The sequence below is a fragment of the Eptesicus fuscus genome, chromosome 7, assembly GCF_027574615.1.
Source record: "Eptesicus fuscus isolate TK198812 chromosome 7, DD_ASM_mEF_20220401, whole genome shotgun sequence".
Taxonomy (NCBI): domain Eukaryota; kingdom Metazoa; phylum Chordata; class Mammalia; order Chiroptera; family Vespertilionidae; genus Eptesicus; species Eptesicus fuscus.
Genome location: NC_072479.1, coordinates 17006306 through 17033775, shown reverse-complemented (window position 1 = coordinate 17033775; position 27470 = coordinate 17006306). Strand labels below are relative to the sequence as shown.

Here is a 27470-nt window from a genome sequence, read left to right as displayed (position 1 = left end):
TACCCACTTTTAAAGAAAAACATAACCCAATTATAGCAAGAGAGAAATAGTTCCCCTCTACTAACCCTCTTTATTCCTTACAGAGATATTTACAGCTATGGCATTTCCCTCAGAGAACTTTAAAGGGCAATTGAAAAATTATATCTCAGAGGAAAACATCCAGAAATTTTTGATGGCACTGCCACTTGGAGGTCAGGTGAGCACATCTCAGACATCTTCCTGGCTCCAGCCCCAGGGTGGAACCCCCTCCATAAAGGTAGCTGGTTGGGTGCATAGTCATTGTGTCAGGAGAGTGGGAAGCATTTCCAGTCAGCAGAGCACTACTTGGCTCAGTCTAGTCACAGTTCCAGGTCAGGTTCCCATGTCCCTAGTTTAACCCATACCTTCTCCGCCTACTTCCCCCCCAAACCTGGGTTCAGCTTTAATCTTCTCTCTAGACTCAGTCCTCCTCTTCCTTTCTCTACCATGGATCATTGTTCTCTATCTGTTTCTTTTAAATCTCCATCCTTCAACCTTCCTTTCTTCTTGAATCCCTTCTCTTCTATAGATGTCAGAAGATGATATCATAAAAAACCTCAAATTACTGGAAGTCAAAATTCTAAATACTAAGATGCCTACTACATTATGCCAGAAAATTACAGGTGTCCTTATCAACTACCTGAGGAGAAGGGTGAGGAGCCCATGCCTGTGGGTTGGGGGCTGTGGGGGAAGAAAGGATTCCAGGCCTAACGCCAGGAGTTCCTTTCTGATGGATGATGACATTTTGAAATTAAGTGGTATCTGGGAGATGAGTACCTCAAGTTTCTAAACAATTTACTAGACCCTATGTCTTATACCCTGAACATGTCTCAAGAACTGTGACCTAGAAGATAAAGTAATGAAGTAAGGCGATAAGGTGAAAGAAGTGAGATGGAAAGGGTGAAAGGATTTAGGCTTTGGGCCTCAAAATCTAACCTGTCCTAATCCTCCTCCTGGGATATCTTAGGCAGTCACCGTTGGTGTTGCAACTCAGCTAATCATCTCAATTTATTTACTAACCTATTTAAATCCACCCACTTGCTGCCCAACTTTGCACTGTATATTCATGACCTCTACCTATTCATCTATCCAGATACTTTTGTACTTAAATTTCCTGGTACCAGGTAAATCTGGTTTCTGATTTTCTTGGTTAACTGTCTACATACAAGGTGTCTTCCAGTTTACCTGCCTTCTTTGGCACACCTGTTTCCTGATCAAGATCATGACCCTTCAAGAACTTTTCAAAGTTTCCTCGATAATCTACCCACCTTTCCTTGCTGCTACAGGGAAAGCTCTGTGCACTGGCAATACCAAGCCCCATTCCCACCCCAACACACAAGCCCAGAGACTTTGCAGAGTTTTTGATTTCCTGCCCTCTTGCACACTCTAGGAAGTTCTTGCCCTCTATCATGGGGAAGGTATATGTTGAATGGGGTTGTAGGATGCGATAGGATATTTACTGCCCTCTAGGTAGAGGAGAACCACTTACTGACCAAAGCCAATTCTCAGAAACTGAGGGACTGCTCTTGGAGATTAGCCTTGGAACACTTAGTCTTTCTTTTTCCAGGAGACAAAGGGAGAATTGGAGAAGATGTTCGCTTCAGTCCTAATGGCTCTGGGGTCCCATTTTCCAGAAATGATCATTGTCAAGCTATGGGACAGACCGAACATATACTGTCTGCCCCCAAGGAGCCTCATGGTTGCAGTGGGGAAGATAAGCCTTTCCCAAGGTATTGCTCCCCGTGGTGGAAGAGTTAGCCTGAGAAAAAAAACAGGGGCATCTGGCCATGGGGGTGCTGCATGGAATTTAGAGTATAGCATTATTCTTCTGACTCCTTTCATTGTATATCTCCACTTAGTTTAGTCATGGGTGTGTGTGTGTGTGTGTGTGTGTGTGGAGGGGAGGGGGCAAACTAGCATCCCTGTGGGACTGATGGGAACTCAGGAGGGAGTTCCTGGAGACTAGGAGTGGCACAGGAGAGCATATTCAAGCACAGGAGACTGTGGGGCTGGAGGTCAGACTTGGGGAACTTGAGGGAAGGCTGAATAGAAAGCACCCATTCAACAGAGGTGGGGAGGGGCAAAAGAGAAGTTAAGAGTGCTCTGCTTAGGGGAACCTGAGGTTTTGAATTTGATTAGAGGTTTGGAAGGTAATAGTGTAATAGGATGAGGCAGAGAATCACCATGCAATCTCCATCCTGGTGGCTGTTGGTGACAGCATTAATTCTCTTACCCATTCTATTCCCCTCCCTCAGTCACAAAGTGTGAAGAAAAATCAAGTCACCAGGCAAATAACAGACCCTGCCCTTTCTTTACCACCTGTAGTTTGGGCCAGAGAGAGGTTGTGGGAAGTCAGCTGGCCTTCCAGGCATTAGGTTCAAAATGACAAGGCTTATGGGTGGGCTGCATAGCAAACTCAGAGGACCCGGCACAGAAGCTGGAAAAGTGTCTCTTGATCTAATCAGGGCAAATGTTCTCACGTGAGAACAGTGAGAAGAGCCCCAGGCAGCACAGCTCTGTTTCATAAGGGTCCTTGGAGGGGAGTGTGCATGTGTAGGGTGTGGCAATACCTTGCATCTGTATGTTGTGCTAACATCCATTATTGAGCTTAATTTTCCCAACAGCCCTGTGAGGTGGGCCATTAGGAACTGTAGTCCTATTTAACAGTTGAGGACACAGAAATAAGGATAAATTACGTATCTTACTCTGGACTCTCCAGACTCTTTGGAGGCAGAGCTAGGATCAGAACCCAAACCTCCTGGTCCCTAATCATAAGATTTTGTACACTAAGGCGGGAAGCTTCTTTCCCTGGGATAGGGATGTTTTTCTTGTACTCTCCCTCCCAGATACAGTTTCATTCATCGGTTCTATATGGAGATATATCCTGCCCCTTCTGAGGTTGGCCCAAAAGGAGAATGACATGTTGGCGATATGTCATGGTAAGGGTCAAGAGGGTCTGGGGAAGGCTTAATTGGAATCAGGGAGGGAGGAAAGAAGGCCAGGAAGAGACTGCGTCCCTCTGAAGTTGGATCCCATAAGTCTATGGAAGGGGCAGTGATGGCTGAGAGCAGGCCAGATGTGAGTAGATGCTCTTCTCCATCTGACCCTTCTTGGCCTCGTTTGGGGCAATGGGCAAACTTGATAGGGATGCTGTAGGTGTTGACAGCCTTTCTCTTTCGCTTTCCCTGCCTACACTGGAACTAGGTATGGTGAGAAAGGAATGATAGTTGGGAAGGTGATGGACAGGTTGGTCTTTCCCAGCACAGGACCCCCAAAGTCCTTTTTGGGTTGGGGAGGAGAGGACTGTACTGATAGGTGCGTATGCTTTACTTTGTGGGAAGGGAAAGGTGATGGGAAGCTCTGACTCCCTTCTCTCCGTACAGTATTCTACGGATTGGTCGTCAGTGCCCAGAAGCACCTGGATTCTTGGGATGATAAGGTGATGGGCATTACTCAAAGGGAAATGTCCATGAAGGCCTACACCACCTTCCGCGTCTTCCTCAACCGTTGGTCTTTGAAGAGCAAGGACAAGGTGGGAGTGGGGGATAACAGGGGTTGGGTGGATGGGCTGAAGGAGTAAGGCTTGAGCCAAAGGTGGGCTCAGGTTTGTCCACTTGCTGATAGAAGGCTGACTCACGAGGGTCTTCTGGCACAGCAGGTGATTCTGCTCAATCTCCTCTTCCCATTCTCCTGAAAAATATAGAGTAAAAAAAACACTGCACTGTCCATTCACTTATTTGTTAAGTATGTGATTTACATTTATTGATTACTCTCATTTTCCAGGCATGATCCTAGGCCCTGGTCATACAAAGATGAATAAAGCAAAACCCCTGAGGGTGTGTCTGCCTTCATCCCTTTGCTGATGCAAGTTTCTTTATCTCCTTAGGCACAGGTGTCAGAGCAGGTTCTGTTGATAATGGGCCACCTGTTCTTCCTTATGCCACCATCCAAACTCAAGAACCAAGTGAACCGGTTAACCCGATTGTTAATGATTTTGATGTCCATGGAAGTGACACCTTTCTACATTTCCCAGGTGATTGGGTTGTGAGTGAGAAGGAAATTTGACTAGTTCATGTATTTCATATTTATTGAGTAGTTAATGCTGGAGTTGGCAAAGCTTGGCCCATAGGTCAAATCCATTGTGAAGCTCATTTTTGTAACGAATGTTTTACTGGAATTCAGCCATATCCATTTGTTGAATTCACCTCATGCTTTGAAACTCTCTAACTTCCCTGTCTCTGACCTTTAGACCCAAATTTAAAGGGCCTATGAGGTTAGGTCAAGCCTACCTGGAATACCTCCCTATTTTAAAGTCAACTGGTGTGGGAACTTACTTATATCTGCAACATAGTGCTTGACTGAAAAACCAGTAGAAGGTGTGAGTACACCAGGGACCAGGTGTTTTAAGGGCCTGTGATTATGCCTGTGATATAAATGTTATACACATATTAGATATTTTTATGAACAGAGGATCAAGAACCAGAACCCAAATTTTCTGATTGTTAAGAATCAGTCTTCCTTCTAATTCAGTGGCATTTCTCAAACCGAGTTCCCCCAACTTCTAATGAGTATTCCACAAAAAGAAGGTGTGTTAATTAGTAAAATAGGTGGGAAATGCTGAGTTTAAAATTAAACAAGTTTCTTAACTCTAGGACTTCTCTGAATCTTCAATATGTGAGTTAGTATGGTCCTCTAAGAAGCAGATACCAACATGGAATTGAGGTGCAAGAGATTTATTGGAGGAACACCTGTGAGGAAAAACACAGGGAAGGGGCCATAGGAGGCTGGAGAGCCATCAGACTGAGTAGTAGGTCTTCCCATTGATAAGGAGAAGGGGAAGGAGAGAATAAAGGGGAGAAGGGAAGAAGAAAGGCGAGTCTTAGATTATAGTGTATTTCTAAGGAAGTTCAATGCCAACAGGGAGTCATTGAGCCAATGTTACCCATCGGAAAAGTCCTACATCTTGCTTATGTAGGCCTGCTTTAGTGGACCTGCCATACCCAGTCATTGGATGGGAGAAACCGTTGGGAATCTAGCCTCAGTTTTAGACAGTGATGGATTTTAGAGTAAAGCAGTTGGAGATGTTGGTCTATTATGCCCTCCAGAATAGACATCTGAAAGGCACATTTTTCATGGTTGCTCAACATGTTAATATGCATTTGTAAATTTCCAAGAGGAATTTTGTTTTGTTTTGTTTTGTTTTAGTGCAACACCCATTAGCACCAAGTTTCCAGGGATCACCGTTTGTGATCTACCATTGCACTACCAACTCAAATTCACTTTCCTTTGTATATGAAGATTTGACCTTCCTCATGCATGTGCTCTGATCTTTCTCCTTTAGTGGAACAGCCAGTCTCTCATTTACTAGTACTTTCCCTTTTGTCACGTGTCTGCATGTTGCCTTTGAGAAGGTCTCTGAACCTGGAACAGAGGTTTGGTCTGTGTAATCAATTAGCCAGTTAGAGGATATCATTTGTAACCTCTCTGCTAGTCTGCAGATTGTGCGGGTAGAGATTCTATCCTACATTTTGGCGGACAGTGGAAATGTTTTGGCTATTTCCTCCTTCTCTCTCCTTCTCTATCACTCCAGTGGATAGTGATTAAGAATTGAGATGTTTGTCAGTCTATAGTATAATTTGTTTGGACATTAACTAGCACTAGCCAGCTCATCTTAGGGAGGCTGGCCCTATTTGGGGGTCCATCAGGCAAACCAAGGGGAAGAAATGTTAAATATTTAAAATCTAGTGGAGGGATTTGTGCTCTGGCAAAGAGGGAGTAACTGAGGCCATAATTACTCTCTTCTCTGAAACAACTAAAACACTACGCAAAATATATGAAATAATGGTTCTCAAACTATTGAACAGCAGGCAACAAAGAATAGTGTCCCTGAGAGACAGGAGAGACATGGCATAAGCTCTACTATTGCCCCTGTTTACTTCCTTGAGAGAATTTCCAGTCAGTGGCAGAGGGAAAGAAACCCCAGGAAAAGTTGATGAACTTTCTGAGTTGAGAAGATAGCAATGAGAGACCAGGGAGACCAACATAGCTGGAGTTTACTGGTGGAATACTAAATAGTCCATGTGTGTGAGGAAATGCTTTCAGGTGAGGAAAACCCCCTGACTTGAAAGAATAGTAGCCAGAACTCACACAGGGCCAACATTTGTATCTGTTCCCACCAAACAGTCTTAAAAACTCATAATTCACAGGATGTTAGGTAGATGGGTGGGTTGGGGAGAAAAATGAACAGTAGGCTGAATGCTTTATTGGTCCTGTCTAACCAACCTTAAAAGCAAGACCCCAAAGGATCAAATTATTTTCAAGTAACTTTAACTGTGTTCCAGGAAAAATGCAAGAATATTTATAGGAATACTAAAGTAACCAATACCCAATAAGTCACATTAAAATTTTACAATAAGTCACATTAATTTTTTTTAAGAATCACCAGGCATGCAAAGAAGCAGGACAATATGGCGTATAATAAGGAGAAAAAAAAAATAAACACTGATCCAGAACTCACACAGATGTTAGAAGTAGCAGACAAGGACATTAAAACAGATATTATAACTGATTCTGTTGGATTAAAAACTAGTGGAAAGATTAAGTAAATAAGTAAAAACCAGGAAAAATATTTTTTAAAAGGACCCAAATTGAACTTCTAGAGTTAAAGACTAGAATATCTGTGATGAAAAACACTGGATAGTATTAATGACAGATTAGACATTGCAAAAGAAAAAAACTGGTTAATTGAACATAGCAATAGAAATTACACACAATGAAACAAACAAAAAAAAAAAAAGAAGAAAGCATCAGCTTGGCCAGAGTGGCTCAGTAGTTGAGCGTCGACCTATGAGACAGGAGGTCACAGTTTGATTCTGAGTCAGGGCATATGCGTAGGTTGCAGGCTTGATCCCCAGTGGGGGGCATGCAGGAGGCAGCCCATCAATGATTCTCTCTCATCATTGATGTTTCTATCTCCCTCTCCCTCTCCTTTTCTCTCTGAAATCAATAAAACATAAATTAAAAAAAGAAAGCATCAGTGAGGCATGCGACAACTTTAAGCAGCCTAATTTATGTGCAATTCAAGTCCCCTCATAAAGGGAGAGACAGAAAATGTATTTGAAGAAATAGTGGTTGAAAATTTTTTAAATCTGAAGCGTAAACCTACAAATCCAACACACTCAATGAACCCAACACAAGAAATAAAAATCTACTCCAAATCATGTCACAATCAAATTTCTCAAAACCAGTGAAACAGAAAAAATGATTTCTTTAAAATTAAATTTATTGGAGTGACATTGGTCAGCATGAACATACAGGTTTCAGGTGTGAGTTTCAGTATTACAAGATCTGCATATTGCTCCATGTGCTCACTACCCAAAGTCAGATCTTCCCGTGTCACCATATATTAGTTCCCTCTTCTCTCCCCACCCCCTTTGATCCCTGTTGAATTAATTTTTGTACGTGGGGACAAACTGTAATCCACTTTCATTCATTTGCATGTGGCTTTCCAGTTTTCCCAGCACCATTTATTGAAGAGACTATCTTTACTCTGTTGTGTGTTTCTGGCTCCTTTTTCGAAAATTACCTGTCCATATGCATGTGGTTTTATAGCCTGGCTCTCTATTCTGTTCCATTGATCTGTGTGTCTGTTTCTCTGCCAGTACCATGCTGTTCTGGAGGTCATAGCTCTGTAGTATAATTTGAAGTCAGGTAGCGTGATACCTCCAACTTTGTTCTTTTTTCTCAGTATTGCCTTTGCTATCTGGGGTCCTTTGTGGTTCCAAACAAATCTGACCACTTCTCATTCTATTTCTTTAAAAAATGACATTGGAATCTGTATATTGCTTTGGGTAATATGGCCATTTTAACTATGTTGATTCTTCCTATCCATGAACATGGAATATTTTTTCATTTTGTTGTCTTTTTCAATGTATTTTAATAATGCCTTGTAATTTTCAGTATTTAGGCCTCCCACATTCTTTATTATGTTTATTCCTAGGTATTTTATTCTTTTGATTGCAATTGCAGAAGGAATTGTTTTTTTATTTTTTTCTGAAGTTTTGTTGTTAGTATACAGGAAGGCAATGGATTTTTGCTCATTGATTTTTTGTAACCTTCAACTTTACTGTATTTGTTTATTGTTTCTAATAGGTTTTTTTTTTTTTCTTTTTGGTGGAGTCTTTAGTGTTTTCTGTATACATTATTGCTCTGCTTAGGATTTCTAGCACTATGTTGAGTAAGAATGATGAGAGTGGACATCCTTGTTTTATTCCTGATCTTAGAGGAAAAGTTTTCAGTTTTTCACCATTGAGTATGATATTAGCTGAGGCTTTATCATAGATGGCCTTTATTAAGTTGAGGTACTTTCCTTCTATTCCTATCTTATTGAGTATTTTAATTATAAATGGATGTTGTATCTCATCAAAAGCTTTTTCTGCATCTATTGATAAGATCATATGATTTTTATCCTTTCTTTTGCTCATGTGATGTATTACATTGATTGATTTGCATGCGTTGAGGCATCCTTGTGCCTCTGGAATGAACCCCACTTGACCGTGATACATTCTGTTTTTGGATGTACTGTTGTATTTGATTTGGTAGTGTTTTGTTTTTGATTTTTGCATCTGTGTTCATCAGAGATATTGGTCTGTAGTTTTCTTTCTTTGTATTATCTTTGCCAGGTATTGGTATCAAGGTAATATTAGCCTTATAAAATGTGTTAGGAGGTATTGCCTCTTCTTCAAATTTTTGGAAGAGTTTGAGAAGGATAGGTTTTGAAAAGAGAAAATCTTAAGTACACAAAATGATGTTTCATATGGAGGAATAAATATAACAATAATAGATTTCTGAATGAAAACAATGGAACCGAGATGATCTGTAATAAAAGGGTAATATGCTAATTAGACAGGATATCTTTCCAGACATCATTCTGGATGTCCATCGGACGAAACCAGGGCTGGAAGGAAGCCCGGGTCTCGAGTGCCTGCCGGCGGCCAGAGTAAAGACCGGGTCCTGGGTTCCAGAGGGAAGCCGGTGCTGGCAGCCGGGAGAAGGAAGGCCTACTCTTGCACAAATTTCATGCATCTTGTCTCTAGTAGTGGAATAACACCTTTGAAACACTGAAAGAAAAGTACTGTCAGCCATAAAAAGAATGAAGTCTTGACATCTGCAACAACATGGATGGGCCTAGAGTGTATTGTGATGAGTGAAATAAGTCAGTCAGAGAAAGACAAATGCCATATGAGTTCATTTATTTGTGGAATCTAAAAAATAAAATGAATAAGCAGAATTGAAACAGCCTCAGAGATACAGAGAACATTTTGATGATTGCTAGATAGGAGGCGGGTGGGGGATGGGTAAAAAAGATGAAGGGATTAAGAAGTACACATTGGCAGTTACAGAATAGTCATGGGAAGTAAAGTACAGTACAGGGAATATAGTCAGTAATACTGTGATAACTATGTATGGTGCCAGGTGGCTATGAGATTTATCAAGGTGACCACTTTGCAAGTTATTTAATGTCTAATCACTGGGTTATGAACTGTAATTGAAAAATAAAACATGATTTTATTTATTTGTTTTTAAAAGATTTAAAAAGAGAGACAGAGAGAGAGAGAGAGAGAGAGAGAGAGAGAGAGAGAGAGAGAGAAACATCAATGGGAGCAAAACATTGATCCTTCAATGGGCTGCCTCCTGCAAGCCCCCCAACAGGGAACAAGACCAAAACCTGGGTATGTGCCCTGACCGGGAATCAAACCCACAACCTTTCAGTGCCTGAGACAATGTCACATTGGCCAGGGCAAAAAATAAAACATGATTTTTAAAAAATGGATAAGTAAATTAGACTTCATCCAAGTGAATAATTATTTTTTAATTTTAATATAATTTTAAAAATTTTCCCTTTTTATTGAATTTATTGAGATGACATTGGTTAACAAAATTATACAGGTTTCAGGTGCACAATTCTACAACACATCACCTGAACATTGTATTGTGTGTTCACCATCCCAAGTCAAGTCTCCATCCATCACCATTTATCATCCCTATAACCTCCGCAACCTCCCTGTCCCCCATCCCTCTGCAATCCCCACACTGTTGTCCCTTTCATGAGTTTTTTGCTCTATTTTAAAGTTTTTGTTCAATCCCTCCACCCCCTTCACCCTCTCCACCCTTCAAAAGTGAATAATTTCTGGTTTTTGAAAGTAGTTAAGAGAATGAAAAGACAGGTCTCAGACTGGAAGAAAATATTTGCAAATCATACATATGTATCCAGAAAATACAAAGAACTCTCAAAATGCAATTTAAAAAATTAAAAAAACAACTGCCCAGGCCTGTGTGGCTCAGTTGGTTGGAGCGTTGTCCTGTGCACCAAAAGGTTGTGGGTTTGATTTCCATTCAGGATACATATCCAGGTTTTGGTTTGATCCTAGGTTTGGTCAGAGCACTTGTGGAAGGCAACTGATTGATATTTCTCTCTCACATAGAGAAATATGTGAAATTTAGATGTTTAGAAACATAGATGTTTCTCTCTCTCTCTCTCTTCTCTTTCTCTTTCTCTCTCTCTTCCTCTCCCTCTTTCCCCACCTCCATCCTCTCTAAAATAAATTTTAAAATATTTTAAAAATTGGCAAAAATTTTGAATAGATATGGGGATATCAAATTAGCACAGGAAAAGTTGATAAAATCATTTAGAAAAATTTAAAATTACACTGAGATGCCACTATACATCTGTAAATTGGCACAACCATTTTGGAAAACAGTTTGGCAGTTTTTTAAAAAGTAAGTGAGAGATTTATAGTGACAGAATGCAGATCAGTGGTTGCCTGGGGAAAGGAACGTTGTTCCGAGGGGAGGGCAAGAGGGGCTACAAAGAGACAAGAGGAAACTTTTGGGGGTGATGGATATGCTTATTATCTTAACTGTGGAGATGGTTTTCAAGGGTGTTAAACAAGGGTGTTTACATTTATTAAATAGTATACTTGAAATATGTGCAGTATATCAACTAGAGGCCCAGTGCACAAGATTCATGCACTCAGCAAGGGAGGGGGGCCTCGGGGTAAGGGACGGGGTCCCTCAGCCCAGCCTGCGCCCTCTTGCAGTCCAGGAGCCCTTGGGGGTTGTCCTACTGCCAGATTAGGGCCATTCCCTGCTGGCCTAAGCCAGTAGTAGGACATCCTTAGGGCTGCCTGGAGGTGGGAGAGGCTCCTGCCACTGCCACTGTGCTCACCATGCTTCTGGATGAGCGGCGCTTCCCCTGTGGGAGCGCACTGACCACCAGGGAGCAGCTCCTGCATTGAGCACATCATAGTGACCAGTCCTTCTGCTGTTCGGTTGATGTGCCTATGACCCTTTTATTATATACAATTATATATTATATACAATTAGACATCAATAAATCTGTCTTTTTAAAAAATATAATGGACTGTTTACACATGTGAAAACTGAGGCAATTTGTAGCCTCTCACACAAGTGAGAAGAAAAACCCATAAAACAATACAATCCACTAGATATTTAGGATTTTAAATGTGGTTTTCCAAATTTTGCACGTCAGAACAATAGAACCAGTTCTTTGGCCATGATTTCTTTATCCTACTTCTTTGGAGTCAGCCAACACCTGCAATGCTGAGTTGCTCTAAAAGTTACCATGGAATAATGAGGTTACTTGGGTGAGGTGGAGGAGCAGGTCATGGCTGTATTTGCCTATGGAAAAACTAGCCCCTGGGCCTTCCTGAAAAGATACAAGAGAGCAGTGTGAACTAATATATTGGGCCCCTTCTGAGAGGAGACCTGAGGACAGAGGCTTCCCCTTGAGGCTGTGGCAAGGGCTGGATGAGTGGCTGACTCTCTCCTTACACACACAGTGTATCTGCCAACTGGTGAATGCTCTGGCGTTCAGCGGCTGCGGAGGTATAAACTTGGAATCCCAGCTGAAAAACATTACAGGCATGCTGTTCCAGCAGGTGAGTGCTGGAGGCTGGAAGTATCCCAGGCTTGGTCTTCCCCTCTTCTGTGGAGGTGATGGTTACGCAGCCCAGGTCACAACCTCCACTCGGCCCTGGGGTTTTCTCATGGTGACCGTAACTGCACACACCTCAGGCTTCACTGCCTGGATTCTGGTCACAGAGTGGATATTCTCTAAGAGGTAAATTGCATACATTCCTGTATGTTTCTTGGGGTGGAGGCCATTGTTGCTCCCTCTAAACTGGTTAAGGGCAGAGAGTCCAAACCGCCCCATTATGCCTGTGGGAAATGGCAGGCCTTCTGTGTTGCAGCCTAGAGTAGGAAGAGGACAATTGAACATTTTGCAAAAAGGTGTTACCTTCCATGTATTTGCTGGCCACGTCTTCTTTCCTTTGGGGCTGTGTAGGTGTATTGTGGGTTCTATTTTCACATTCTCCTTATGGGCAAGTACCACGCTTTTTCTGGCTGCATACCTCAGTTTCTCCATCCATGCCCAGAGCCTCTGATTTTTCAGTGCTCCCGGGTCTGATGGCCTTGGTCTCCCCACAGCTGAGTGCAAAAGTCAACCCATCAGATCCTCACTCTGTGGAGAACTGCAGCCTCGCCCTGAGGGCTTTCTACATCTTGGGTAAGTTAACACATTTTCCCAGCCCCAGATACTTGTCCCTGGGTACTCAAGACTTTGTACTCCTTGGGGTGCTAGGTTCACAAGATGGGCTTCTGTCCTTCAGACAAGATGCAAAGTAATCCATGTAAAGTTTGCCTGAAATTCAATGAATCTCAAAGGGCATAGGCATTGTCCCCTCTCTATCCCTTTTGTTACCACTGCCTTCCCCTGGGGTTGGCTTCCCTTTCTCCTTTGGTGATCCTGAGCTCAGAAAGGTGATAATGTGATTAAAGCACTGATGGTCACGAAAGAGGTTCTGTCCTAATGGGAGAGCCCATGGTGGGGCAGGGGAGGGACAGGCCTAGCTCACGAAAAGCATCTGCCCCATGCTGAGCTCATGGTAATGCTGGGCAAACACTGGCTCTCTTTCTTCCTCCTTCTTTTCTCCAACCTAATAGATCCTAATTTACCCAGCTCATGGCATCAGTGGTTTGCTGTGAGCATGATTTTCTTCTACACACCACCTCCCACTTAAACATACCCCTGACTCCCATGTATTCATGCCCTCTGATAGCCAAGTTATACCAGGATCAGATGGTATCCCTAATACTGTCAGCCATGGAGTCCACTGAGCCAGCCAAGATAGAATCTGCCCTTCAAGCGTTCACAGACGTGTTCCAGGAATGTGAGTACGAACTGAGCCTGGTCCTAGGGATCTTCTTGCTCAGGAAATCTCCTTTCTGGGGCAGACACTCCCATGTAGTAGTTAAAAGCACAGTTTTAAGCTCAATATAAACTCAATGGGTTCAAATCCTGGTTTTGACTCTTATTAGCTGTACAAACTGGAACAGATTACTTTTAGTCTGTACCTCTATTTCCTCATTTGAAAAATGGAGGTGCCTTGGCTGGGTGGCTCAGTTGGATGGAGTGTCATCCTATGGCAAGACTGTGGGTTCGATTCCCAATCAGGGCACATACCTAGGTCGCTGGTATATTTCCGATCGGGGGCATATGGGAGGTGACTGATCAATGTTTCTCTCTCACATTGATGTTTATCCCTCTCTCTCTACCCCCCTCCTCTTTCTCTAAAATAATCCTGGGTGAGGATTATAAACAAAAATGTAGGTAACATTAATTCCTACCTTTAGGCATTTTAGGTGAGAATGAATGGGCAAAACATATCTTGTAGTGTAGGTTTAATTCTAATCAAGTGTCCATCAAAACTTTGCTGTGTGCCTAACACAGAACGAGGCACAGAAAATACACACATAAATAAGACATGGTCCCTGTTCTGAGGAGCTCACTGTCAAGTAGGGAAGATGAGACTGTTCACACAGCAACAGGATACAGGATAATATGTGATAAGTTACTTAAATGTGAGCATGGCGATGGGCAACAGGAATGCAGAGAAGGCGTCAGTCAGGAGATGGGATAGACTCTATGTAGGAGCTGTGCTGATAGCAGAAAGGAGACTGAGTCAGCAGAAGGAATTCACACAGACAAAGAGCAGTGCTGGCATTTCTAAAGGTTGAGATCGCAGAGGGTGAGCAGGACAGCATGGCCAGTGAGGCAGACTTGTGTGCTCAGCTGTGGGAGCCTGTCAAGGGCTGAAGCTCAAGCGCTAGCTTGATGAAATACTGTTTTAGGTCACTTTTTAGTCTAGTTTGAAGCAGAGGGATGTGTGTCGGGGGGGTGGAGGGGATAGTCTCTCGGGTTTGATCTGGCCTTGAAGAGCCGGACTGTATCTAAAATTCCTCCTTCCTATCTGTCTGTTCTTCTCATGTCTCACAAAGCAACAAAGGGGAGGGAGGAGACTGACACCTCCCCCACCTCCCCACTGCCTGCCCCCTCCACCCCCTCAACCCCCCCTCCCCGTTCCTCATGTCTGTCTGTCTTTCCTCTAGTGCCTCAGACAGAGAAGCTGCAGCGTGTGGTGCTGAATTCAACCATTCTGGTGATTCAGGAGGATCTCAAACCAGTGAGCAGAATGGCAGAATGTTCGGGCTGGGAGGACAATTGCTGTTTTGAGAACTTGGGGTCTGGTAAAATGGAGAGGGGAAGGTTTGGGGGAATAAGGAGACAGGTAAGGCACCCTTGCCAAGCTACTTCTGGTCTCAGGCTTTTCTGCCCATGGGTTACATTTGGGCTTGTCAAAACCTGAGAAAGGTTTGAGAAGTGGACAGGTGGTTCCTTCATATTTTCTGAGCCTTTTCGGTGGGCAATATTGTGGTGAGCCCAGTAGGGACGTGAAGCTCTGAAAGGTATTAATTCTGCCCCCAGAGAATTCAGTTTGCTCAGGGAGAGAAGTCCTGAGACAACACATCTTGCATGGAGTCTGAGAAGTGAAATATATATATATATATATATATATATATATATATATTCTTTTCTTTAAAAATTTTATTCAATTACAGTTGATATACAATGTTATATTAGTTTCAGGTGTATATCCTAGTGATTAGACATTTATTTATGTACCTTATGAAATGATCACCCCAATAAATCTAGTTCACACCCCGCATAATTATTACAATATTATTGACTATGACCCCTATGCTGTACTTTACATCCCATGACTATTCTATAATTACCAATTTGTACTTCTTAATTCCTTCACCTTTTCATCCATTTCCCCACTCCCCTCCCATCTGCCAACTACCAAAATGTTCTCTGTGTCTATGAGGCTGTCTCAGTTCTGCTTGTTCATTTATTTTGTTTATTAGATTCCACAACTAAGTGAAATAATATTGCATTTGCCTTTCTCTGTTTGACTTATTTCACTCAGCACAATACCCTCTAGCTCTATCCATGCTGCAGATGGCAAGATTTCCTTCTTTTTTTATGGTTGGGTCATATTCCATTGTATATATGTGCTACTTCTTCTTTATCCATTCCTCTATTGATGGATACTTAGGTTGCTTCCATGTCTCAGCTATTGTAAATAATGATGCAATAAGCATATGGATGTATATGTCTTTTCAATTTTGCGTTTTGGGTTTCTTCAGATAAATATCCAAAGTGAAATTGCTGGGTCCTTCTTTGTCTCTCCTTGTAGCCTTGGTTTTAAAGTCTATTTTGTCTGATATAAGTATTGCTACTCCAGCTTTTTTTGTTTTGTTAACATTTTCATGAAATACCTTCTTCCATTCCTTTATTTTCAGTCTGTGTGTCTTTTGATGTGAAGTGACTCTCCTGCAGATAGCATATGGAAGCATCTTATTTTCTTATCCATTCAACCATCCTATGTCTTTTTATTGGAGTACTTAATTCATTTGCATTTAAAGTAATTGTTAGATAATTATGATAATTTAAAACCATGTAGTTATGCAGTTTAAACCCATGTAGCTATGCAGCCAGTTTAAACCCATGTAGCTATGTAGTTATTGCCATTTTATTATTCATATTTTTTATATTCCTTTCGTCTTCTCCTTAAAGAAGACCCTTTATCATTTCTTGTAATATTGGTTTGGTGTTGACGAACTCCTTTAGCTTTTTCTTGTCTTGGAAGCTCTTTATCTCCCCTTTGATTCTAAATGATAGCCTTGCTGGTTAGAGTGATTTTGGTTGTAGGGCTTTGTTTTTCATCACTTTTTTTTCCATTTTTTTATTAAGGTATTATATGTGTACATATCTTACCATTGCCCCCCCCCTCCACACCCCACTCCCATACATGCCCTCACCCCCCAGAGTTTTGTTTCCATTGGTTATGCTTACATGCTTGCATACAAATCCTTCAGTTGATCTCTTACCTCTCCCACCTCTCCCTAACCTTCCCGCTGTAATTTGACCTTCTGTTTGATGCTTTACTGTCTCTGTATCTATCTTTTTGTTCAACAGCTTATAATTTTCTTTATTATCCATAGATGAGTGAGATCATGTGGTATTTTTCTTTCATGGACTGGTTTATTTCACTTAGCATGATGTTCTCCAGTTCCATCCAGGTTGCTGCAAATGGTAGGAATTTCTTCTTTTTTATGGCAGCATAGTATTCCATTGTGTAGATGTACCATAGTTTTCTGATCCAGTCATCTGCTGACGGGCACCTAGGCTGTTTCCAAATCTTTGCTATTGTAAATTGTGCTGCTATGAACATAGGGATGCATATATCCTTTCTGATTCGTGTTTGCAGTTTCTTAGGATATATTCCTAGGAGTGGGATTACTGGGTCAAATGGGAGTTCCATTTTCAGTTTTTAGAGGAAACTCCATGCTGTTCTCCACAGTGGCTGCACCAGTCTGCATTCCCACCAGCAGTGCATGAGGGTTCCTTTTTCTCCACATCCTCACCAACACTTGTCATTTGTTGATTTGTTGATGATAGCCATTCTGACCGGTGTGAGATGGTACCGCATTGTCATTTTGATTTGCATCTCTCGGATAATTAGTGACTTTGAGCATGTTTTCATGTGTCTCTGGGCCTTTCTTCTGTCTTCTTTGGAAAAGATTTTACTTAGGTCCGTTGCCCATTTTTTTATTGGATGATTTATCTTCCTCTTATTAAGTTGTATAAGCTGCCTGTAGATGTTGGAGATTGAAACTTTATCAGTGATAACATTTGCAAATAGCTTCTCCCATAGAGTGGGCTTTCTTGTTGTTTTGTTGATAGTTTCTTTTGCTGTAAAAAAGCTTTTTATTTTGATGTAGTCCCATTTGTTTATTTTCTCTTTAGCTTCCATTGCCCTAGGGGCAGTATCAGTGAAGAAGTTCTTTCGGCATATGTCTGAGATTTTGCTGCCTGTGGATTCCTCTAGGATTTTTATGGTTTCCTGTCTTATGTTTAAATCCTGTATCCATTTTGAGTTTATTTTTGTGTATGGTGTAAGTTGGTGGTCTAGTTTCATTTTTTTGCATGTATCTGTCCAATTTTCCCAACACCATTTATTGAAGAGACTGTCTTGGCTCCATTGTATGTTCATGCCTCCTTTGTCAAATATTAATTGAGCATATTGGTTTGGGTCGATATCTGGATTCTCTATTCTATTCCATTGATCTACACACCTGTTTTTGTGCCAGCAATGAGCTGTTTTGAGAACAGTGGCTTTGTAATACAGCTTGAGGTCTGGTATTGAGATCCCTCCTACTTTATTCTTCTTTCTCAGGATTGCTGTGGCTATTCGGGGTCTTTTTTTATACCAGATGAATTTTTGGAGAGTTTTTTCTAAATCTGTGAAATATGTCATTGGTATTTTAATGGGGAGTGCATTGAATCTATAGATTGCTTTGGGTAGTATGGACATTTTAATGATGTTGATTCTACCAATCCATGAACATGGTATGTTCTTCCATCTGTTTACGTCTTCCTCTATCTCTTTTTCAGTGTCCTGTATTTTTCCACGTTCAGGTCTCTTACCTCCTTAGTTAAGTTTATTCCTAGGTATCTTAATTTTTTTGGTGCGATGGTAAATGGGATTGCTTTTTTAGTCTCTCTGTCTGTAAGTTCACTATTGGTGTATAGAAAGGCCATAGATTTCTTGGCGTTAATTTTGTATCCTGCTGCATTGCCAAATTCATTTATTAAGTGTATTAACTTTTTGATGGAGTCTTTCGGGTTTTTTATGTACAGTATCATGTCATCTGCAAATAAGGATAGCTTTACTTCTTCTTTTCCAATTTGGATGCCTTTTATTTCTTCTTCTTGTCTGATCGCAATGGCTAATATTTCCAGTACTAAGTCAAACAGGAGTGGTGAGAGTGGGCATCCCTGTCTTGTTCCTGTTCTTAGGGGAAATGGTTTTAGTTTTTGTCCATTGAGTATGATGTTTGCTGTGGGTTTATCATATATAGCTCTTATTATGTTGAGGTATGATCCTTCTATTCCCACGTTGTTGAGAGTTTTTATCAAGAAAGGGTGTTGGATTTTGTCAAATGCTTTTTTTTTGATATGACTGTGATTTTTGTCTCTTAGTTTGTTGATGTGATGTATCACGTTTATTGATTTACGGATATTGTACCATTCTTGCATCCCTGGGATAAATCCTACTTGGTCATGGTGTATGATCTTTCTGATGTACTGCTGTATCCGATTTGCTAGAATTTTGTTGAGGATTTTGGCATCTGTGTTCATGAGAGATATTGGCCTGTAATTCTCTTTCATTGTGTTGTCTTTATCTGATTTTGGTATTAGGGTGATGCTGGCTTCATAGAAGGAGCTTTGGAAGTGTTCCTTCCTCTAGAATTTTTTTGGAATAGTCTGAGGAGGATAGGTTTTAGTTCTGCCTTGAATGTTTTGAAAAACTCTCCTGTGAAGCCGTCTGGCCCCGGGCTTTTGTTTGCCGGAAGCTTTTTGATGACTGCTTCAATTTCTTCAATAGTTACTGGCCTATTGAGCTGTTTAGATTCCTCCTGATTGAGTTTTGGAAGGTTATATTTTTCTAGGGATATGTCCATTTCCTCCAGGTTGTCCAGTTTGTTGGAATAGAGTTGTTCATAGTATTTTGAAACAATCCTTTGTATTTCAGCGGGGTCTGTTGTTATTTCGCCTCTTTCATTTCTGATTTTGTTTATTTGGGTCTTCTCTCTTTGTTTCTTGGTGAGTCTGGCTAAAGGTTCATTAATCTTGTTTATCCTTTCAAAGAACCAGCTCTTGGTTTTGTTGATCTTTTGTATTGTTTCTTTGGTCTCTATGTTGTTTATCTCTGCTCTCATCTTTATTATTTCCTTCCTTCTGCTTACACTGGGCTTTTCTTGTTGCTCTCTAACTCTTTGAGTTGTTAGGTTAGGTAATTTATTACCATTGTTTCTTGTTTTTTGCAGTAGGCTTGCAGAGCTATGAACTTCCCTCTCAAGACTGCTTTCGGTGTGTCCCATAGATTTTGGATTGTTGTGTTTTCAATGTCATTTGTTGCCATGAAGTTTTTTATTTCTTCCTTGATGTCCCTGGTAACCCAGTCATTGTTTAATAGCATGCTGTTTAGTCTCCATGTGTTTGATTTCTTTGGATTGTTTTTATTGTAGTTGATTTCCACTTTTATGCCACAGTGATCTGAGAAGATGCTTGATATGATCTCTATCTTCTTGAATTGGTCTATCTTTGAAAATGACCCATGTGCACTTGAGAAGAATGTATATTCTGTGGCTTTGGGGTGACATGTTCTGAAGATGTCAATTAATTCCATCTGGTCTAGTGAGTCATTTACAATCGATGTTTCTTTGCTGATTTTTTGTTTAGAGGATTTGTCCAGTGGTGATAATGGTGTATTAAAGTCTCCTGCTATGATTGTATTGCTGTTAATCTCTCCCTTGATATCCTCCAGGAGTTTTTTTATGTATTTGGGTGCTCCTGTATTGGGTGTGTATATGTTTACCAGAGTTATTTCTTCTTGTTGGATTGCTCCCTTTAGTATTATGAAGTGGCCTTCCTTATCTCTTGTTATGTCCTTCACTTTGAGATCTAATTTGTCAGACATAAGTATCGCTACCCAAGCTGTTTTTTCATTTCCATTAGCCTGGAAAACCTTTTTCCATCCCTTCACCCTCAGTCTGTGTGCGTCTTTTTTTCTGAGGTGGGTTTCTTGCAGACAGCAGATATATAGGTCTTGTTTTCTTATCCAATCTGTTACCCTATGTCCTTTGATTGGGCATTTAATCCATTTACATTTAAAGTTATTGATAGGTACTTATTTGTCGCCATTTTTATTCTATACTCCTGTGTTTCTTCTTCGCTTTATAGTTCTTTTTTTCTTTTCTTTTCTTTTCTTTCTTTTCTTTCTTTCTTTCTTTCTTTCTTTCTTTCCTTTCCTTTCCTTTCCTTTCCTTTCCTTTCCTTTCCTTTCCTTTCCTTTCCTTTCCTTTCCTTTCTTTCTTTCTTTCTTTCTTTCTTTCTTTCTTTCTTTCTTTCTTTCTTTCTTTCTTTCTTTCTTTTTTTTTACAGCAGACCCTTTAGCATTTCTTGCATTGCTGGTTTGGTCGTGGTAAATTCCCTTAGCCCTTTTTTGTCTGTGAAGCTTCTGATTTCACCTTTAATTTTGATTGATAGCCTTGCTGGGCACAGTATTCTTGGATTGAGACCCTTCCCTTGCATGACTTTGTATATTTCATTCCATTCCCTTCTGGCCTGACGAGTTTCTGTTGAGAAATCAGTTGCTAGTCTGATGGGGGTTCCTTTGTATGTAACTTTCTGTCTCTCTCTGGCCGCTTTTAAGATTCTTACTTTGTCGTTGGTGTTTGCCAATTTAATTATAATGTGCCTTGGCGTTGTTATTTTGGGGTTCATTTTGCTTGGGACTCTGTTAGCTTCTTGGATTTGTGTGGGTTTTTTCTTCCCTATATCAAGAATGTTTTCTGTCATTATTTCTTCAAACAGTTTTTCTATTCCTTGCTCAGTTTCCTTTCCTTCTGGAACCCCTATTATGCGAATGTTGTTTTGTTTTGTGTTGTCCCAAAGTTCCCTTTGGCCCTCCTCCTGCTTTTTCATTTTCTTTTCTAGAAGCTGCTCTACTTGGGTATTTTTTTCCATCTTGTCTTCTAGCTCACTGATGCGGTTCTCTGCTTCTTCTAGTCTACTCTGGATACTTTCTATTGAGTTCTTTACAACAGCAATGTCATTTTTCATTTCTTCTTGGTTCTTCTTCATTTCCTCTTGGTTCTTACTCATATTGTCGAATTTGTCTTCCATTCTTTTCAGCCACCTTATGACCATTTCTCTGAATTCTTTCTCTGATAGGTTGCTGGCCTCTAATTCGTTTACTTCCTTTTCTGGTGATGCCTGCTTTTCTTTCTTATGCAGGCTGTTTCTTTGTCTCCCCATGGTCTCTCTTATCCAGATGTCTGGTTATGTAGTTCTCTCTCTCCTTTCCGTGGTGGAGTAAATAGCACCTTTGAGTCCAAGAATTCGCACCCCTTGGGATCGGTGCTCTGGGGCAAACAGCTGTTGGACAGTTGCTGCAGTTGTTGATTTTCAGGCCTCGGACAAAATCCACCTTCCCTTTCAAGGTGGCGAGATTTCGCTGTCTGTGCCCGTAGCTCCGGGAGGGGACCCAGTCACTGTGGAAGCTGCCCTGTCAGGGGAACCCCGTCCAGGAGTCCCCCACCTTCTCCTGGCATTCAGCTGTCCCCGAAATCATATTTTTTAACAAGCTCTTCAGACAGGAGTGGAGACAACACAGACTGCTTCAGTTCTGGATCACACAGGATAGGGGAACAGGGGAGGAGTGGAGCAGTGGTTTGGGGTGCCAAAACCTCTGTGTCCTCGCCTGGAATATGAAGGGCCCTCAGGACTTGTAGGATTTGTTCCTGGCTTTTCCTAGGAAGGCCAGACCATGGAACTTTCCTGGACTCAGATTCTCCCGCAATCCAACACTCCTGCTAATTTTTATATCTCTGGGGAAATAAGGTGAGGGCAAGGTAAGTACTTAGACTTCTCCAGGAAGGTGGTGGGAGCTGAAGTGGTTAGAACTTCAGGGCAAAGTACAGAAGTGGTCAGGTTTAGTGGCTGGTGGTCTGTCATTATCTAGAGCCCGCTGGAGAGTCACACTGGGTTTGGTGTCAGGAGATCTGATCCCCTCACCTGCCTTGGTCCTCTGTGTCCATACCTGGAATATGAAGGGTCATACTGACAGTCCCTGACATTCCTTCCTGTCTTGTCATGTGATGGTCTGTGACTCCACAGGTGCCGAAGGTCCTCCTGCACTTCATTGAGATGCTGGGACAGCATAACTACTTGGCCTTGCCCCAGGGGAACACTATAATCAGCTATATCATTAAGATCATGGAGTCTGACCCATCTGTAAGCAGGGGCTGGGCAGGGAGGGGACCAAGGATGGGAGCACACCTGAGGGGATGGAACAAGAGGAAGGCAGGGTTGGGAGCAGGAGGGAAAGAGGAGGGTATGCCTGGCACATGTGAATGGTCTTTGGCCTCTAAAACCCTGGGCAGTGAACCAGGGGAAGCCTTGAACACAGAGACTTAGCTAGCATTGTTTTTGGATTGAAATCTTTCCTTTTCTTATTCTAGAATGAAGAGGACATCCAAATAATGTGTTCCAGAATCCTACAGATGGTATAAACAGCTAAGGCCAAACGGGCCTCTCCATTTCCTCCTCCCCTGTCTCCCCTAATCACTACCCTGACCCCCCACCCAAACTGCATCCTACCTTCCCTCTCCATTTAATGCCTTGTGGTGTCTCTTTCACCTGAACCCACCTCCATTTCATTCCACACAAGTGCCTGGGGTTCCACTGAGAAGTCCTCAGTGCCGCAAAAGAGGGTCACTGGGTGTGAATCTGGAAGCCAGAGTCTGAGTCCTGATCAGCCAGTTTTCTAGCTGTACAATCTTGAATAATTTGTTCTCCCAGCTGCGTTTTCTTCTTTGATAAAAGAGGGAGTGATTATATTCCCTGACTGTTCTCAGCAACCTCTAGGGATTCTTGGAGGCTCATATGAACTGATTTGCATCAAAGCTGAGGAAAGGGCTGTGGGAGGAAAAGGAATTAAGACTTAATCTACCTCCCGGTAAGCTCTGCCTCCTGACCTTCAGCATGTCTCTGACTCTGGAAGGTTCCTCAATGAAGGTGATTACAAGTCACACATTCCAAATTTCAAGAAGCCCTCATCTATCAAGTCAACTTCTTCCTGCTCTAATTTTAATCAGGACCTTGGTTATACTTTTCCATCATGGTGTGAGGGGTGAGAGTAGGCGGTGGAGAGAGAGAGAGAAAGAAGAGGGAAGGGAGGGAGAGAATGAATATGAATGGGTTAAGGGGGCTCTGTATACAGGCCTCAAATACCCTTCTAGGAAAGGGAGACAAGGTAATGGGGTTGGAGACTTATGAAGGGCTGACGTGGGGCTTGGCATTGAAATTCTTTCCACCTCTCCTGCCAGGTATCTTTGCCCAAACTGGTCACTTTGGTGTGTGAGACCAACAACACCTTGGCCTTCGTGCCTCTGTGTAAGGCAGCCACACAAATGGCTCTGAAGGCCCGTTCCGTGGGCCAGGTTCCTTACCTCAGCAGTTTTCACTTCAATGGTAAGTACAAGGGTGGGGCAGCCTGTGGAGAGGTGAACATTAAGTCTGTTTGTGGGCATGGAGTGTTGGAGTTGCGGGCTGGCTGAGACACCACGGGGGAGTGGGTGCAGAGGATGGTGGAGGGGGGATTGTAGGTCCCAAGCTTGAGCCATGATGGGAAGAGAAAGGCAAAGGGGTAAGGCAGCAGCTTAAGGTCATTTGGCCTCTTGAATGAAAAGCAATTGCCTCTCAAAGTCACAATTTTTTCTTGCCTTTACTCCTCATTATAAAACACTCGAGTCAAGATGTACAAACATTGTTAATTACAAAGTAATGAATACACACACATTGCTGACCCTTAGTGCTTCCTTTGCCTTAACTTGGAGCCTCACTCTGTGCTCACCCCATCCGTGACCTCTAACCCCAGTGGGAGTCAGGGTTAGAGTTAGGATGTCTGTTCAGCATATCACATTGTGTGTGTGTGTGTGTGTGTGTGTGTGTGTGTGTGTGTGTTTAAAGGCTGAACATGTAATGGTTTGTGTTTTAGTCTGAATCAAAATGTCACAGCTCCCATGGCATTGGCACTGATTTTCCCCGCTCTCTTTGTTCTTTCTCTTCCTCTGAAATACTGATAAGGAGTTGCCAATGGAGGCAGGGGGTTGAGCATCCTGAAGTGTGCACTGACTCTGTCCTCTTCTTTTATCCACTCTTTACCTTAGCTACCCAGTTCATTTCACCGCAGAGATTCCTGACCCATCTTGTGGTAAGTGATGCCAGAATGAGTACTACAGTCATACATCCTTCCACTCACTCATTAGCCCATCCATGCACTCATTTCACAAATAGCTGGTTACAACTTTGTCTCAGGCATTATGGTGGATATGGAATTATGAGATAGGGCCCAGGATCACAGGGGCCAAAGAGCATGCAGGAGGGACCTAGGAGCATAGTGGTGAGGCCTGAAGATGGGGAAGTGGCCATGGGAAAGGCTTAGCCTGTCTCCTATGTGACCGTATTGTGAGCTGCTCTCTGTTAACCTTGGACAAGCCCACATACCTTACTGGATCTCTGTTTTCAGTTTTTCTCTATTAGCCCAGACATTATGTGCTAGACATTATAAACACTTGGAATGACAAAGATAGACCTGGCCTTGAGGTGTTCACAGTCTTAGTGGGAAAGATAAGTCTGGGAATAGCTATCTAGAGTCCAGTGATAAAAATGTACTAATAGATGAATACATAAAGTGCAATGGGATCTTAGGAGAGCAACAGGCTGACATGGTCTCCAGGAGTCAGGAAGACATCACAGAAGAGGTGGTGTTTCGAGAGCATCTTGGAGGATGTAGGAGTTCAACAGGTGGCAAATAATGGGCAGGGCCTAAGCTCCAGCTCTACCATTCTATGGATTTGCTTTCATTTTCTTTCTTCTTTTCTTTTAAATATTTTCTCTGCCTCCTGCTTGCTTCTCAGATGTTTTCCCGGAAACCCTACAGGGAAAGGGAGTTTGGTACAAGCTCTCTGAGGCTACTATCTGCCCTGCATCCTATCACTTCTTTGCATCCTGTTATTCACTACAATGTTGGCCAGTTGTGGAGGAAGGTGATCCCACAGATGTTGCAGATACTAGATGGTAAGGGGTTGGTTAGGAGGGGGAGGAATGAAGCTGGGGCAGTGGGCAGATCCCAAAAGACATGGTGTCCTGAGGTGCAGCATGGACCTTTCTTGGGGTGAGGAGAACTGGAGCCAGTCTCTCTGTGCCTTTAAGATGATATTGGATGGTTCTGCTTTTGGGGGCAATGTTCTGAACTGAGTAGAAACACAGTCCAAAGTTCTGTGGCTCTAGGGTTCCCAGAATGACTCCTGCACTTTCTTATGGGCAGAAGATCAGGGAAGAGTGTGGGCTTTGGAAACAGACAGACCAGTTTTGTATCCTTGCTCTGACACTGGACAGCTGTGTATATTTGACCTTTGGACAGTCAGTCGTCTTCTGGAGCCTCTGTAAAGAGGGAGAGCAGTTACCTTGTAGGCTCAGTGCCGCATGGTACTTAAATGTTTTCTTCTCCCTGGCTGGGACCTTCCGGTTGAGTGGGTCCCCTTGCTCTCTCCTTTCCTAGATCATACTGAGGAGAGCCTGAATCAAGAGGACTGGGAGGACAGGCTGTTCCGTGTAAGCACCCCCCCAAGACCTCCCTTCCTCCACATTTGCCTTCTTTCCCACCTTCAGGATCTTAAGGGAGGATAGCCCCAGGCCCCCCAGGGACTGAGGCCATGATCAAGGGCCTCCCTGCTCAGTCAAACCTCTTTCTGTGGTCCCCTTGCCTCCTGGCCCTTGCATCGAAGTATCTGACTATGTCCTAAGCCTTGAGTCACCTTCCATACCTTACAACCCTATATCAAGGGGGAGTAAGGGAAAGGGCCCTAGCTCTATGTCCCTGGGCAAGTTCTTTAGCCTTTGCATGCCTCATATTCTTCATCTGTAAAATGGAAGTAACTCCTGCCTTCCAGAATTAAAAAGGATGATATAGGAGAGAACCTTGTAAATTGGAAATGGCTTCTTCACACATGTAATTGGCATTACCATCATTTTCACTGTATTATCATTCTTCAGTCCTAACTCCCACCATGTGTTTCACCTCTTTTTCCATATTTACAGACCATAACCCCTGTCTCTTGCTTCTTCTTGACCACACTGTCCTTTGTGGTCTTCTTCTCCCTTCTTCTTCCTCAGTTTTTAAGTCAGTCATTAGTGGCCATTGATGATGACAGCTGGCAGGAGCAACTCCTCAGAGTCATCTTGGAGCGGATACGTTATTTCACAGATGATGGAGATGAGCAGGTGTGTCTGGGTGTGTGGTGGTTGCAAGGGGGGGAGTTCAGGGTGGAGGGTGGTGTGGAAGAAATCTGGGGCTCACACAGGTGGCTGCAGAAATGTGTATGAGAAGAGTCCTTGGGGAAAGAATAAACCAGTGTTCCTGCGTCCTGAGAATCAAGGGGTGAAGAGGACCACAAACTGGTGGTCACACTGGCATGACAGAAATACCAAAGGGTCTTACATTTGCTTAGCGTGTTAGGCTTTATCAAGAACGTTGCCATCTGTAGTCTTCACTGAACCTCCCAGTATTCTGTAACAGAATGGAGCTTGTACTTGAAGTGTGCAGTGGAAAGACTATTGATTTTAGAGTCATATTTAAGCAGTTAATTCAAATAATATTTGAGGGCATCCCATAGATTAGGGACTGTGCTTCATGTTGGGGATACAGAGTTGAGGAAGAAATATGGGCTCCTTTCCACACAGAATGCAAGGTTGGTGGTGGTGAAGGCCTGGGGTCCTGTCCTGGCTTTTCCACATACTCCAGTTTTTTTTAATTTTTTTTTTTTTTTTAGGAAAAAGCTAGGGCCGGGTGGGACCGCTGTCCTCTGACAGGGACAGGGACAGGGACCCAGAGCCAATTCTGCGTGTTTATTTTATACAGTAAATAACAGGAAGTTTTACTAAAAGTCAAGAAAAAGGAGATTATGTGCATATCACATGTGGAGGATATTGTTGGTCAATAAAATGAAATAGCAATAGATTAATTTTGTATATAGAGTTATAGATTTTTAAAATATATTTTGATCAGCATTTAAAATTTCAGTGACTTTTTTTTTTTTTTAGCTCTATAATACCTATTTTTCTCTTTTATGTACTTTCTCAGCTATGCTTTTTCTAGGAATCATACATACTTTTAATGGACTATTGTCAATGAACATGTTCATTGTTTTTTTGTGTTTTTTTTTAATGTGGGAGCTTTTCTTTTTTTATCCAGATTTAGTCTTCATAAAGTGTCAACAATAAAGATTAAAAAAAAAATCCTAAATAACCTATAGCTGTCTTCATCTCTACTTTCAAGCTGAAGCAACACAATCCTGGAGGATTTAGAATCTTAAGCGAATTATTGGGGAAA

General features: G+C 42.1%; 1 protein-coding gene and 1 long non-coding RNA gene across 2 annotated transcripts; both read left to right on the top strand.

The window, feature by feature from the left end:
* Positions 1 to 575: 575 nt before the first annotated feature.
* On the top strand, positions 576 to 2938 carry LOC129149899 (uncharacterized). The gene is made up of 3 exons (XR_008556696.1): positions 576 to 670; positions 1586 to 1748; positions 2865 to 2938. It is a non-coding gene; the product is annotated as an uncharacterized LOC129149899 (long non-coding RNA).
* LOC114232308 (maestro heat-like repeat-containing protein family member 1) lies at positions 2938 to 27338 on the top strand. The gene is made up of 15 exons (XM_054718386.1): positions 2938 to 2957; positions 3402 to 3550; positions 3905 to 4051; positions 11880 to 11978; positions 12529 to 12607; positions 13161 to 13271; positions 14491 to 14564; positions 22193 to 22309; positions 22537 to 22581; positions 23404 to 23548; positions 24247 to 24290; positions 24997 to 25156; positions 25641 to 25693; positions 26255 to 26362; positions 27333 to 27338. Exons 1-15 carry the CDS (start codon positions 2939 to 2941, stop codon positions 27336 to 27338), a joined length of 1356 nt encoding a protein of 451 aa, XP_054574361.1. The 5' UTR covers position 2938.
* The last annotated feature ends 132 nt before the right edge of the window (positions 27339 to 27470 follow it).